Source organism: Tasmannia lanceolata, unplaced genomic scaffold (assembly GCF_043159265.1).
Source record: "Tasmannia lanceolata isolate RefF3 unplaced genomic scaffold, GAP_Taslan_0.1 ptg000005l, whole genome shotgun sequence".
Classification (NCBI taxonomy): domain Eukaryota; kingdom Viridiplantae; phylum Streptophyta; class Magnoliopsida; order Canellales; family Winteraceae; genus Tasmannia; species Tasmannia lanceolata.
This window is the reverse complement of record NW_027518682.1, coordinates 7,536,311-7,551,121: the sequence shown is the minus strand read 5'-3', so window position 1 is coordinate 7,551,121 and position 14,811 is coordinate 7,536,311. Positions and strand designations below refer to the sequence as shown.

Here is a 14,811-nt window from a genome sequence, read left to right as displayed (position 1 = left end):
ACCCTTACCCAACCCAACCCAAGCCTCAGGTTGAGGATGGTCAACCCTAAGCCAGCCCGAATTTCTGTTGCGTCAAGTTGAGTCGGGTTAGGATCGAGTCATCTACGACCAAACAGAAAAATACAAGAAAGAAAAACATAATCTTGAGAAAATCATGATAAAATTAGAAGACAGAGGTCGGGGTTTGGGTCAGGTCGGGTTGCCAAGGTCTTAACCCTAACCAACCCGATTTAAAATCGGGTTGGCTTTTCCCAATCCAACCCGAGAAAATGCCAACCCAACCCGAGCCAAAATCGGGTTGAACCCGTCGGGTTCGGGTTGAGCCCGACCCAAGTTGCACCCCTAGCGGCCATATCAGAGCCCCGGCTACAGGTTGTTAAAGAAGAAGAAATCGATAAAAAACGGTAGGCAGTAAGTGGCCAGGAATAGCCGCGAAAAAAGATGGCCGCGTCTCTCTCTTCCTCCTCTTCTTACCGCCTCCACACTCGTTCTGCAGCTCGTCTCTTCCTCTTTTACACCGCCAAAAACCCTAAACCCCTCTACACATTCAAAACCCTAATGAATCCCTCTCTTCTCCCTCCAAAATCACTTCTTCTTCGTTCCCACTTTCCCCCTCTCCACTTCCAACTCCCCATCACCAATTCAAAGTGTTTCTGCACCAGCGCTCTCTCTTCTTCTTCAGAGCCCACCACAGAATCCGGCAACAAGCCAGGTACCGGTGAAAAGGTCCGAAAGTTTCAAAAGCGTCTGAAGATTGTCGACATAAAGGGTGGGCCCGAGGAAGGGTTGGATCGGTTAGGGCAGAATCTAATCGTGAGGGGTTGGGTTCGGACCTGCCGCGTTCAGAGCAGTGTTACTTTCATTGAGGTCTGAGCCTTTGATGCTCTCAATTTCGATTCAACTCTCTTTCTTACAATCCACTTTAGACTGATCCCAATTTCTTGAAAATTTTAGCTTAATGATGGTTCTTGCCTTTCCAACATGCAATGCGTGATAAACTCAGATGCCCTAGGTTATGATCAGGTATTTCTCAAACGCGTAGTTATGAATCTTTTTTTTTCTTTTTAGATATATGGATTTTATAATCCAGGAGATTTTACAAGCTAGAACCTAGATTTTTTAAGATAAAATCAGGAATTTACAAGATTGAGTGGTGACACACCTTATTTATGCATTTAAAATCCAGGTTTTTGCTCTAACAAAAAAAAAATCTAGGTCTAAGCTTGTAAAATCCAAGATTTTACAATCATGGAGTATACAACCCATCTATCCAAACGGCCCCATAATGTAATTGAGTCCAGAAATTCGACTCTTGATGTCATAGTATGTATACTTTTTTTTCTTTTCTTTTTTTCAAATTTCGGGTAAGTTAGTTGATGCCGGGGTTTGTTATTAGGTCGAATCGGGAGCCATCACAACTGGTGCATCTGTGTTGATAGAAGGGATTTTGGTAAGGAGTCAAGGGTCTAAGCAGAAAGTAGAATTGAAGGTAGCAAGACTCGTAACGGTAAGGAGCTCATCTCTTGTTTGGAACTTGCTGCAATATTTATTGTGGATTAAGCATGTCTCTAGTTAATAATAGACTATTGTGAAATAACACCTGTATAGGTTGGGAAGAGCGATCCTACGGCCTTCCCTATTCAAAAGAAGAGAGCAAGCAGAGAATTTTTGAGAACTATAGCTCATCTTCGTCCTAGGACGAATACGTTTGGTGCGGTATGATTCTGCTTCTTGTTGAGCATTTGTTTATTTATTTATTTTATATATTTTTTGAATGGTTTGGTGGACATCTTGGAATATTGATTCTTTAAATGGTGCTACCTTTAAACGCCTTACAGAAGACAATTAAGCTTCTGATCTGTCATTGGTTAGGTTTGAATTTTGTTTTTTCTTCTTCGAACTGCTTTCCTTAAGACATTTAAGCCACTGTTTTCACGAGAGGCTGAGTTCAATTTGTATTATGAAAGGTTAAGGTGATGTGCGAGGTCAAAGAAGGACAAAATGGTCTTACAATCCATATTTTGCATATAGCTTGAAATTTAGTACTAACTAGCTTATAAGGTTAAGGTTAGTCGTTAGATCTCTTCTTCATATTAGTTTGAAGTACATGTGCTTCACTTTAGTATGAAACTAGGCTTACATTGTGAATGTTAGATGCATGTTTCATATTTATTTGGAATCCATATGCTGATTTACTTCAAAACTAATTTATTGTGTTAGGGCCTCTTTGGATGCCATCAAAATTGGTCCTTAGTTGCAAATACATTTATTTTAAGTTAATCTTATTTGCAAGTTGGGCATAAAGGCCTCTTTGGAAGCCACTAATTGAATTGCTTCTAAAGCTATTATAACCATCCATTATTTGCAAATAGTCATATTTGACTTCAAAATCATTTGCATATAAGATTATATGCAAATAATTTTGAGAGCTATCCAAAGCACCCTTGTCTTAGCTTTTTGTTTCATATTAGTTTGAAATCCATTTGATACATTTTAGTTTGAAATGGTTCCCCACCCAGACAATTTTGCTTTTGCTTTTGCTTCATGTTTTACTTGTTATTCGCGAGACAGTCTGTAAATAAATTAGTCACATCTTGCTGAGAAATACACTGGGATTAAGTAACTACATGATCTACTATGTCAGAAATTTCAATTCTGAACTAGTACTTACACTAAAATTCAGGTTACTGAAATATCAAAGATAGGATAAAACAGCTTTCACAACCTTAGGAATTAGACTGGACCTCTTGAATTTTTACTGTAGAAAAATTCGGATCGGAACTCCACAATTTTTAGAGTTCCCAGCATGCAAAATGTCAGACTTCGGAGAATTTTAGCTCCATCTGTCCATGTTGGATCCTCCTGCTGACATTAGCACCCGTCGTACTGATGTCAGCACTCAACAGTACAAAACTAATTATGCTCTTTCTTCTCCCCTTTTATTTCTCCTCCTTTAATGTTTTGGTGGCTTCCTTTTTTTCTTTTTCTTTTTTTGTAATGGCCTTGTCCTGCATTATTATATGCATTCTGCTTTGATTATGAATGTGAGGAGTTGCTAAATTTTACCTTTTATAAGGAATTAACATGGTAATCTGTACTATGCAATCTGTTTGCAGGTTATGAGAGTGAGGAATGCCTTAGCATATGCAACTCACAAGTTTTTTCATGAAAATGGGTTTGTTTGGATTTCAAGTCCAATTATTACTGCTTCAGATTGCGAAGGAGCTGGTGAACAGTTCTGTGTGACTACCTTGGTATGCATATCAATACTTTTCTGCTTTGAAGCAAATCTATGAATTAAATTTACTTATGTTCTCTTGTCTCAATCATTTTTTGTTTATTTTAATAACTTTAAAGTTCATAATTCGATCTATTCATTATTATTATTATTATTATTATTAAAAGTTCATGATTCGATCTATTCATTTATATTATTTCGTATTAACCATGAAAATGTACTCTTGGTATACTTCAGCAAGTCCTATGATCAGTGACCTACTTAAGCAAGTCCTATGATCAATGAATTAGATGTCTTGGATTGTCTTTATGTAAATTCCGGTTATGCACTAACGGATGAGTGGAAAGGGTTCTGTTAAATGTTGTCGTCTTATGATTGTTTTTTCTCTCTTTCTATTTCTATTACGATTATATCATTGTTCAATACATTTTGAATCTTTAGGGTGAGTTGTGAATTTTCTCTCCAATATTTATTCACCCATATCGCTTTTGAGGTGCAAATATTAGATTGCAGATGTGTTGACCATCTTTGATAGAGACAAGTTCCAGGCTTCCAGAGTTTCATAAGAAAGTTGGGAATGACTGACATACATTCTCTAGTTTGAGTAGGTGTAAGCATTGTTTCAAAACTCTCCCCATCATCGTGTACTCCCCCGAATCGACTCCCTTTTGCCCTGGCAGCGTTCCGCTTTTTGCCCCGGCCGCATTCTGTTTTTTTCCTTCAAAATCAATAAAAACTCCTTCGACTCTTCCGAGTTATGACCATGCCAACCTAGTATTTTGCCACATCAACCGAGTACTCGACCGCTTCGTGCCGATTTGACTATGATTTTCTTCGGTCGCTTTTTGACCTGCATCTGTGTTGCTCTTACAGTGAGGCCATCCTTTTATTTTATTGCTCTATGTTTTTTTAATGGGGTCTTCTGTTTTATATTTGAAAAAGAGGTTATTTATTATGTTCTTATATTTATCTTAATTAATATATATTTATTATGTTCTTATATTTATCGTAAAGGTTATTTTATTATGTTCTTATATTTATCTTGTGTTTTTTTTCTTAAAATGAGTCCATCCATTTTATCCTTTGTTTTATACTTGGATAAGGTTAATAGGTTATTGCTATCTTTTACTTTTTCTTTCTTTATTTTTCTCTCCTTTTCTGGTCAATAATAACAATTTATTCAGGAGATAGAAGGATGCATAATAAAGACACAAGGCATTAAAAAGAGAAAATAAAAATTACACCAGTGGTGTTTCAGTCGTAATCAACAATAATGGACCTCAAAGCTCTGTCCTTAGCAAGAGAATTATCATCACACTTTGTCACTTTCTACTGATTGAAAGGGCTGTAATTACGATTGTATTCCTCATTCTCTCATCTCTCTACTCTTTTCACAGGAGACTGGAAAAAACAAACAGGGAAGGTTAAAAAAAACCATTAGTTAGCTTGGGTTAGAAGGGCTGTCATTATGAATGTATCCTTCTCATTGTCTCATCTCTCGAACTCATTCCACAAGGGACCTGGAAACAACAAACATGGAAGGCTAAAGTTAGTTACCGGAATTTCCCTAGTTGGGTCGGAAGCTCACACTGGAAGCTAAATTCTTCTCACTTTGTAAAATTTAAGGATTCCCATTTATGTGATTAGTTTCTACTAAAGTGCTTTCCCCTTTTGCTCATGCCAAAGAAGTGTCTTCAAAACTTGAAAGTGTATTTAGAACTTTAAAAAATCATTTTAATTTCCAAAGGGAAATGTTATCAGCACAACCACATTTTGATATTTGCACAAGCCCAGCTGTCTCGTTAGATCTTTTTGGGAGATGTAATAACCCTTTGACTGGTCTTAAAATACTAAAAGAATAGATGGTTTGAGAAAATATCAAAATAGGCCATAGGGTTGTGCTGATATCGTTTCCCTTTCCAAATAGAATTTATAGGAATTATTTTTCAAAAACTTAACAATATGTTTAAAAATTCAAGCTTGTATAGCTATAAATCTCTAAACTTTTGAATTCTACAAAGCTGTGAAGTACCCTTTAACTACTTGTAACCCTAACCTACATCATTCCTTCGCCCCTAACCTCTGTGATTGCCTTTCCTCTTTCCATTCTTCTCTTCCATATAGGCTTCATAGTTCATTTTTTTTTCATGGTAGGCTTCATAGTTCATACACTTTCTTGTTCAGTTCCCATGTTTTTTTAATACTTCCCACATTTTTCCTCTTTATTTTTCCCATTGTTTCTTTGTTGTTTATTTTCCACTTTTTTGCATTCTCTCTTTTTTATACGCCTCACTTCCTGCTCTCACTTTCCACTATGGTAACTAATGTTAAACTATTAGATAGCTCAGATAAGGCTGCCATTATGAATGTACCCTTTCATTCTCGCATTTCTCAATTCTTTTTTAAAAGAGGCCTAGAGATAATAAGGAAGGTTAAACTATTAAATTGCTTGGTTCCACCAACCGTTTTGAAGAAAAACACCCGTGAGACTACAAAAACACCTCTGACTGAGACTACGATTATATAGCTTGGTTCCGTTGAAAGTTTGCTCTCGTAGCTGTGAGACTACAAATATTGATCAGCTTTAATTACAGCTACCTATAAAAAAAAAGCTTTTATTACAGCTGAAGGTTTCCCCTTTCACATTGTCTGTGGCTCTATGCCACAATCAGGTATATCTCCCTTATCAAGGAGACATGTGAGCATCTTTGAATGGAAATCAATGAGGAACAAATGGTCCTCTTTCCAAGAGACAATGAGACAAGATACCACTGATACCAGGTATATTTTGTCTGAGTGCAAGCTGATAGTTGGCTAATTATTCCAATAACAAACACAGTTGAACTGATATATCAACTGTGTGCATCCATGCATCCATGCATCATATTTGATTTGAAGTTAATCCTTGATACTTGTATGGTGCACATTGCAATTTCTGTGTATTTGCTAGTTAATGACCAATGGATTCAATATAGCTTTATAGGAGGTGTTTAGTGATCTGAAGATCAGAAGCTTCTAACTTCCATTTTTCTCTTCTTAAAATGTTGCAAGATGAACATACAATTTTGTTACTGAGTTTGGCAGTCTTGTACTGTTTTTCTTTTTAATGCTTCTCTTCTATTTCTTTCATTTGATAGATTTCAAGCCCTGGAGAAGGTACTGGTACACCCTTTGGTAACATTCCTTGTAATAAGGATGGGTCAATTGATTGGTCACAGGTGGGGTTGGATTCACTCTTCCTATGCGATAGTTACATATATTTCCTTTTTTATGCAACAGATAAGGTTCTCACTGTTTCTAACTGGTTACTTTTTCAATTTTATTGTTTGCCTTTATAGTAGAAAGAGTACCTGTTATGTCATAAAGAACCAGTATTGCATTAGGCAGTGTAAGCATTAGTGATATATTTCTCATTTTTCTGCTTTTGTTGCTAGGATTTTTTTGGAAAACCAGCATTTTTGACAGTCTCCGGTCAACTCAATGCTGAAACATATGCAACTGCCCTCTCTGATGTATGAATTCTTTTCGTATTCTGGCTCATGATATTTTTCTTGATGGAAGTCAGGTTGTCTGGCATTTTCCTTGGTAGTTATCATATTTTAATATGTTTCTGACTAAATCTCTTTACTAGCCTCCAGGTATATACATTTGGTCCGACTTTCCGAGCAGAAAATTCTAACACTTCAAGGCATTTAGCTGAATTCTGGGTATCTTTTGTTTCTGTTCAAATTTCTTCAATATATTGACCTGTTTTCTGCGATATTAGCGAAAAATGAATTGTCCATTTTAATGAGAAGTCCAACATACTTTTTCCCCTACTTTTTGATATCGTACTGATTTTGTTTGGCTATGGTTTGAAAAATGGAGTAGCAAAACAGCCTCCTGAAAAAGGGAAATTTTTTGCTCATGACTAATTTTTGGCAAAACAATTAGGGCTTCTAAATAAAAATATATTTGATTATCAGACATAAAAAGAAATAGGTTTGCAATAGGCGAAGAATTTGTATTGTTTTCAAGATATCTGCGTGTTTAGGGTTTCTTTCCATTTGTACTCGAAATAGGAGAAAAGCGATAAAAATCGTGTTAAAAACAGAAAACAACGGCTTCAAATACTCTTTAAATAGCTTTCAATTTTAAATTCTATTTTTCCAATATTTTAAAAACACCTGAAATATAATAATTAGTTGAAAATGGATAAATATTTTTTTTTCAAAACAAAAAAATGTTTCATCATGGTTCACTTGCTACATAATTTGCCTTTTTTTTTTTGCTGTTATAGGATCAGCTTTGCAGTTTTCTTTGTCTTCATCTTGTAATCATCATGGTTCACTTACTGCATCTTTTTAAACTGTGCCTCTTACATATTTTCTCTTTTTTCTTGAAGATGATTGAACCAGAACTTGCATTTGCTGATCTAAATGATGACATGGCATGCGCAACTGCCTATCTCCAGTATGTAGTAGGTTACTTTTCACATCTATTTGTCTAATACTTAATGCTGGAGATATATACTCTGTTATATGTATATATTATTTTTATTATTCATTCTATTTTTTGTGCATTGTAATTTCATCTCTAGATCCTCATTGTAACATGATAAACTCTATTCTATGGTAGGTGAGGTATGTTCTCGAGAACTGCAAGGAAGACATGGATTTCTTCAATACCTGGATTGAGAAAGGAATTATTGATAGATTGAGTGTATGGGTTCAGTTTAACTTATTCCCTTCTTGAGGCTTTTTGCTACATAGTGGATTCTGATCCAGTTAAACAACAAATAGTATCGATTACTTTGCACATATTTTGATCTTTACTGTTGACAGAATGTGGCAGAAAAGGACTTTGTGCAGTTGACATACACTGATGCCATCGAACTACTCCTGAGAGCAAAGAAGAAATTTGAATTCCCGGTATTGCACATTTTCAATTATCCTAATCTACAGTTCGTAATGCCACAAATATGCCTTATTGTAATACTAATACATATGCCTGAGTTATGTCTGGTTTTCAGTACTGCCTTTTTTCCTTGTTCCATTTTATGCTCTGTAATGCTTGAGCAGTCAATACTTTGAGGGAGCCGACCATCTTATTAAATGTTAATAATTTAAATTTGATGTGCTTTGATAACTGTATTGTATAGATGTTCAATCCTTTACTGGTGTGAATTTTTACTTTTCTATTGCTTGTGGGTTTAGTCAAAGCAATTCACGCCCAATTGTTGTTTTGTTGCTATATGTTAATATTTTGAATGAAATACTATCCCTTAATATAGTGTTTTTTCAACGGTGACGGAATTTGTTCACAAAGAACATGAATTACATTAGGGGCTGAGATTTCACCACATACAATACATCCCTATTTTCACTTCATTTGGCCAAGTCTTCCTCGACATCATTGGCCACCTCAGGTTCATGAAAGAAAGATACATTCCATCCACTATCTCAGTGATTGGGTTTATGCATTTCCAGAAGCAGTTTAACTTGTCAAAATGATGTGTTTTTTTTTAATGGTGAACTTATCAAAATGATGCTGACTAATGTATTTAAGTCGGATATATATGATTGCGATGGACCAACAGAAGATATACTTTTGGTGAATAACATTTTCCTTTTGTCTCAAGTTAGAGACAAACAGGAAGTATATTAGGTTTTAGCGGTGTTTAAAAATGCGGACGTGACGCGGAACGCGGTCAAGAAAAATCCCTGTCGACTCGGTGCGGATGCAGCCAAGAATGCGGTTGACACGGTCATAACTCGGAAGAGTCAAAGGAGTTTTTATTGACTCCGTAGGGCAAAATGCGGAATGCGGATGTGGTGCAACACGGAACACGGCCAAGAAAAATCCTTGTCGACTCGGGCGAGTTCCTTGTCGTGTCAACGAGTTTTTAAACACTGGGCTTTAGTATGTTTCGTTGTAGCCTATAAAAAAGTAAAACTAAAATTCATCACTATTGTGATGAAAATAGAAAGTTGTGAATGACAATTTTAGGTCTTCAACTTCCATAAAATTGGGCTTTCGCCGGAAGTACATTGAATATTTGCTTTTATGTGGATGCTATTCATTTGATAGGTAAAGTGGGGATGTGATCTGCAAAGTGAGCATGAGCGTTATATCACCGAAGATGCTTTTGCTGGATGCCCTGTAATAATCAGAGACTATCCAAAGGCACATTCTCATTTAAATCCCTGCCTTTGATCATGTAAGAAGCATATATATGCTTGATTTTTATATCTGAAGTTTTCAAAATTTGAACTTTTCAGGCAATAAAAGCTTTTTATATGCGGGAAAATGATGATGGGAAAACTGTTGCAGCCATGGACCTCTTGGTTCCCCGGGTAATCCTCTGAAATTCTTGGTCTATTACTTCCAGTCATTATCATCTTCCGCCTTTTAGGCATAGTAATAGTTGTAAGTAATATACATTGGTTGGCAATTTATACTTCGACATTGAAAGTTGAAACTGCTTGTTGTTCTTAATTTATAAATTTTCATGTTTAAACGCATGAGCAACTGTTTGATGGTTACAGGTAGAGTAGGTATGGTTTACCAGTTCACAAAAAAAAGAAGGAATGGTTACATGTAGAGTTTTTTTTATGCTTTGAATGTGTTTGATGAAACATAGCACTGGAAAACCATGTTTGTTTATTCTAGTTGCCAAATTTTGTAATATTTGCTGGAGCTTATAATATCAGGTGCAAGAAGCTGGCGTAGTTATAAAATGCATGCCGCCCAAACTCCCACACCGACGTAGTCTCCCGTACCCGACGTTGGCATCAACTATATTGCCCTCCTCTCCTCTTTCCCGAGAGTGAATTGACCTGCCGTGTATCTAAAGCAACAGCAGATTTCAAACCAGTTCCGGTTGGTGAACACTCAAAAAGTTTCACAAAAAAAAGTTGTTGCAGCGATTTCGACCAGTTTGCAGCTATCTTATGAAGATAATCGACCATCTCGGTCCCCCTTTTTCTTGAAATAAAAATGGCTACCATTAAAAAAAAAATCTTATGAAGAGAATCAAATCTGATTCAGCATTGCAAAGAAGAACAAGGCAATCAACCTGAAGGCAAGCTGGTTCTCATGCATGATGCAGGCGCAATGTCGGGAAACTTGGAGCTGAGAATCAAGCTTCACATTAGAGATTTTAGCTTATAATGATAATCTTTATCATAGCTAGAAAATAGCTAGTATTAAGAGATTTTAGGAGTTCTTTTTGGAGTTTTACTTTACTTGGGAGTTACATATGGGGTCGCTTGTGTCATTTAATAGGTTTAGTGGTTATCTAAAGTTAAGAGTCTTTTTTAAGATGGAGTCTTTTATTTTGTTAATGAACTATATATGCACGTTGGAGCATAGGAAAAAGGGACTTTCTAGACGTTTGGATATTTTTACTGTTTCTCTTCTTTGTATTATGGGTTTTTGTGAAAAGCACAGACCAAAGAGGAAAATTTATATTTGAGTTATTGGTTTTGCTATTTCTTCTTCTTCCGCTCGCATTAACACAGAACAAACAAGCTCACCACGGAAGGATACAACCCCAACTACGATTGAATCCTACATGGAAGAAATTCAGATTGAAACCGGATTGATTTCCGATGGTTTCCAAGGCTTACCAGCTTTTCGATGACATGCCTGAAGAACACAGTTTCTTGGAACATGACGTCTCTGTCTATGCCAAAAGTTGGAACACCACGATTTCTATATATGCAAAATGTAGCCAACTTGATGTATGATGCAAGCCTGGATGTGATACCAATTTATTGCAAACCTAGGGCTTGCGAATCATTTAAACTTTTAGAGCGTAAATCAGTTCTTATTTCATTTTTTTTTTTAATAGTTAGGTTCTAATTTCATTAAAACAATACTATACATTCTCGTACCAGAATAAACATCATAGTAATCAAACGGTAGTTTGGTTTTCACAGAGAATCAAAGCTTTTGAGGGGGAATCAGCTCACTAATCAATAATAATCAGATATCTAATCAGGCCTGTCAAACAAGTCATATCTATAAAATAAACTCCCTAAATTTGGTCCAAAGAAATCTAGAAGGGATAGGGATAAGGGATAGGTGTAGCGTACATAATTAGGGGGAATTAGGGTAGGCTGGTTAAGGCAAGCAAGGTTGTAAAACTAACGGGAGAGGCTCAAAGAGGGAAATACTAGTAGGTTGTAATGAAAATAAGAACATAGGGAAAATCCATAACTGGGTGGTATGTAGGACCTTAATCTTAGTCATCCATATGTAGGTAAGCTCCAAGAGAAAGAAGAGAGATAGCTAGAGTAGAGATAAAAAGGGACTGGTCTCAGCCAAGATAATGAGAGATAAACGAAAGAAGGATCAAGATCAAGAGTGGGAAATATTGAAATAGAAGATGGGAACCGGTTTAAGAACCCAACCGAGGGGGAACAATTTATATGCCCAACCGAGGGGAAACGGTTTATGAACCCAACTGAAGGGAGGGTAGAAAATGATATAGGGATGTAAGAGGCGGAAAGTAACAAAGAAATAGACAAAGAAGCAAGTGGGGAGTGGTAAGGAAGAATGTCTAGTAGAGGAGGGGAGGCGAAGAGAAAGAACGGCAGAGTTGGGATGGAGTTTCTTTAGGTTTTCCAAAGTTAGTCCATTTAGGTTGTTATTTAGGGTATATATATGAAGGGATTATGCTATTTAAGTGGCGGGACCCTGTATTTGATCAATAGGTTAAAAGAAATGCATTCAAAGGGCTTTAAATGGATTTTTGGGGCTCACTATTGACATTACATTGATGTTTTTGTTCCCCTCCGATGTACTTTTGGTTCTCGATTGATTCTCCTTGGGAATCATCTTTGCAGAATTATGGGCTTGTTCATCAGTTCATGAACTTCACTTGCATTTGATATTCTTCCCAGCATTCTATTTTTATGACCTTTTTATTTGATCCCTTTTTGTGGTGATGATTGGGAAATGTCTGTTTTCCTTTACTCTTTTTATCTGATTCTAACTGGGTTTGCCTCCCAACACATTGTGTATCAGGTTGGTGAGCTCATTGGTGGGAGTCAAAGAGAAGAACGACTTGAATTTCTTGAAAACCGTTTAGATGAGTTGAACCTCAATAAGGACAATTATTGGTGGTACCTTGATCTGCGGCGATTTGGTTCAGGTCAGGGATCTCTTTTCCTTTTCCTTGGGAATGAATAATGTTATGACATCGAGTATTCTAACCCTTGCACAGTTTCCTGATGTACATAACCATATACCGAGCCACTCATATGCTATTACATAACCCAACTTTTATAGTGACTGTATGATGATGCCCTCAGTGTACTACCTTTTTTTTTAAAAAAATTTCCTCAATGTACTACTTATGTATTTCCATTGTTATTTTTGGATGGATTTGTTGTTCAGTAGTTTTAGCCTTGATGTACTGAAACATGTACAAGAAGGAACATGCACATAAATGTTAAATGAAGCCAAAAAAAAAAAAAGCACTCATGACGGATGTGATTCTCAAATGATGCTGCCTCGTGGGTATGTGAGAACATGATTGTGGTGAGCACCTATCCTTGTGATGAGTAGTGTCTGTGCAGATTGTGATTGACAATGCATATTTTGATCATGGATCATTGTCGCATGGGCATGACGCATGGTGAAAATAAGGGGTTACCAGTGCATTGGTATGTTGATGTTGTGGGGAACCACGTTACTTGAAATTTGATTATACATAATAGGAGCGAGGCACATTGTCATTAAGGGATTTAAAACAAGACGACAGGGTGCAAGCGTCCAGTTACCCCCTACCCCAACTCAACTCAACTCAACTCAACTAAGCCTTTGTACCAAACTAGTTGGGGTCGGCTTGCACGCGCTCGTGCGCGTGCACACACTTTTCTTTAAGTGAATCTTTGAGGTTAAAAAAAATTAGTTCTTTGTTTGTTAAGATGCATCTGGAGGTGGATGAGATTTGAACCATAGAGAAAATCTGACTGCACCTGGCTTGCATGTGGAACTAATAGAATCTCCTTCCTTTGAGACGAGGTCATGAAGATCATGCCTGCGAAGGATATGGTGGTGCAAAATCACAAGGTGAATAAACATAGATGAGTATGTTGTTGCAATTTTTAAAAGTGAGTGAGCTTGCTGGTTTGAAGGTGGCAGGTTTTCTGAGGGTGAACATTCTTGGGTCCCTTGGGAATCGGGCTTTTTGAGAGTAGCGTTCATCTTTGGTGATGGGACCCCTGGAGAGTTGCTTCTATCGGACGAGATCAGGGAGTTGCTGAGTGGATACTCTCATCCTGTGTACTCCTGTGCCCACTGCAGTGCTAGTGATACTGTGGACACTCTTGCTAAAGGGGACGTCTGTAGACTGCTATTTCTGGGGCAATCTCTGATCCCATCTTGACCTGTAATCTTCTTTTTGGGCATTTATAATAAAATTTCTGCAATAGTTTCAAAGGGAAAGCAAAAAATGCATCAGTGATGAGATAGTGGACATAACGAGTCATGTTGAATGTAACCATCAATTACATCTTGCATAAGAACAATGAGGAAGTGGGAACACTTTTGTAAGTGAGGACTCTTTAGACCATGGTTTGAAGTACTGGAAACGTGGTACATGTTGGATACCAAAAGTTTGATAACGTATCTTACCCGAAGCATTTGGATAGATCTTACGGATTGTGGTTTTGGATAAACAGTGATGTATTGGATGATGCATGCACTTCTAATGCGTGTCATCAATTTTGAAAATTTGAGACTAAGCGGATGGTTGCTTTAAGCCATGATATGAACTTTATGTATTGGGAAAACTCTCCTCCTCTGTCTTCTTCTTTTTTATAACAAATTATTGATTGTCACTGAAAATTGTTCTTATTTGGTTGTCATATATCCTGATGACATTTGCACTTAAAAAATGACCAATTAGGTTGCATCAAGTGTGTAGTCTGATATCTTCCTGGTCTCCTCTGTTGGCAGTTCCTCATGCTGGCTTTGGATTGGGTTTCGAAAGGCTTGTGCAGTTCGCAACTGGTATGGAGAACATAAGGGATGCCATTCCATTTCCCCGGACGCCTGGATCTGCCGATTTCTAGATGCTGCTTGAATCTGGGGACCACATCGAGGAGCAGCATATTCTTTTTCTTTTCTTTTTTTCATTCTGGCTTTTAAGTTGCTTAAATTAAATTATTTCGGTATCCAGTCATAATGTCATCTGCAAATTGTTTTTTTTGTTTTCTATTTTACGAATTTATGTGAAGGAACTGGAAAGTATACCTACTTGATCACATTATCCGGCTTTGTATCATTGGCCATTTCAATTATTATATCAAATGGCTGCAGAATTGCTGATGCATAATCACTGAATATTTGCTATTATTGATTGTCTCTTTGCAGTGTTATAATTTAATGAGCACCAACAGCAAGACTTCTATAGAGGATACACATAATTGGCCGTCTGCAGACGAGATGAAAACCTCGAACCAAACTCGGCAATGCTTTTTTTTTGTGATCCCAACAAACACTGTAAGAAGGGTAGAGCGACCCGACTCGATTTTTCCTCTCAGGCAACTCGCTTGAACACTATCAATCTTGAAAGAGGA

General features: G+C 36.9%; 1 protein-coding gene across 1 annotated transcript; it reads left to right on the top strand.

Annotated features, from left to right (window-relative positions):
- Positions 1–368: 368 nt before the first annotated feature.
- NS1 (Class II aminoacyl-tRNA and biotin synthetases superfamily protein) lies at positions 369–14,584 on the top strand. Its single transcript, XM_077379316.1, has 15 exons — positions 369–867; positions 955–1,023; positions 1,397–1,507; positions 1,609–1,716; positions 3,117–3,254; positions 6,376–6,456; positions 6,673–6,750; positions 6,877–6,945; positions 7,623–7,697; positions 7,856–7,939; positions 8,062–8,148; positions 9,308–9,403; positions 9,499–9,573; positions 12,251–12,377; positions 14,189–14,584. The coding sequence occupies exons 1-15, from the start codon at positions 442–444 to the stop codon at positions 14,302–14,304; spliced, it is 1,740 nt and encodes a 579-aa protein (XP_077235431.1). The 5' UTR covers positions 369–441; the 3' UTR covers positions 14,305–14,584.
- Positions 14,585–14,811: the final 227 nt, after the last annotated feature.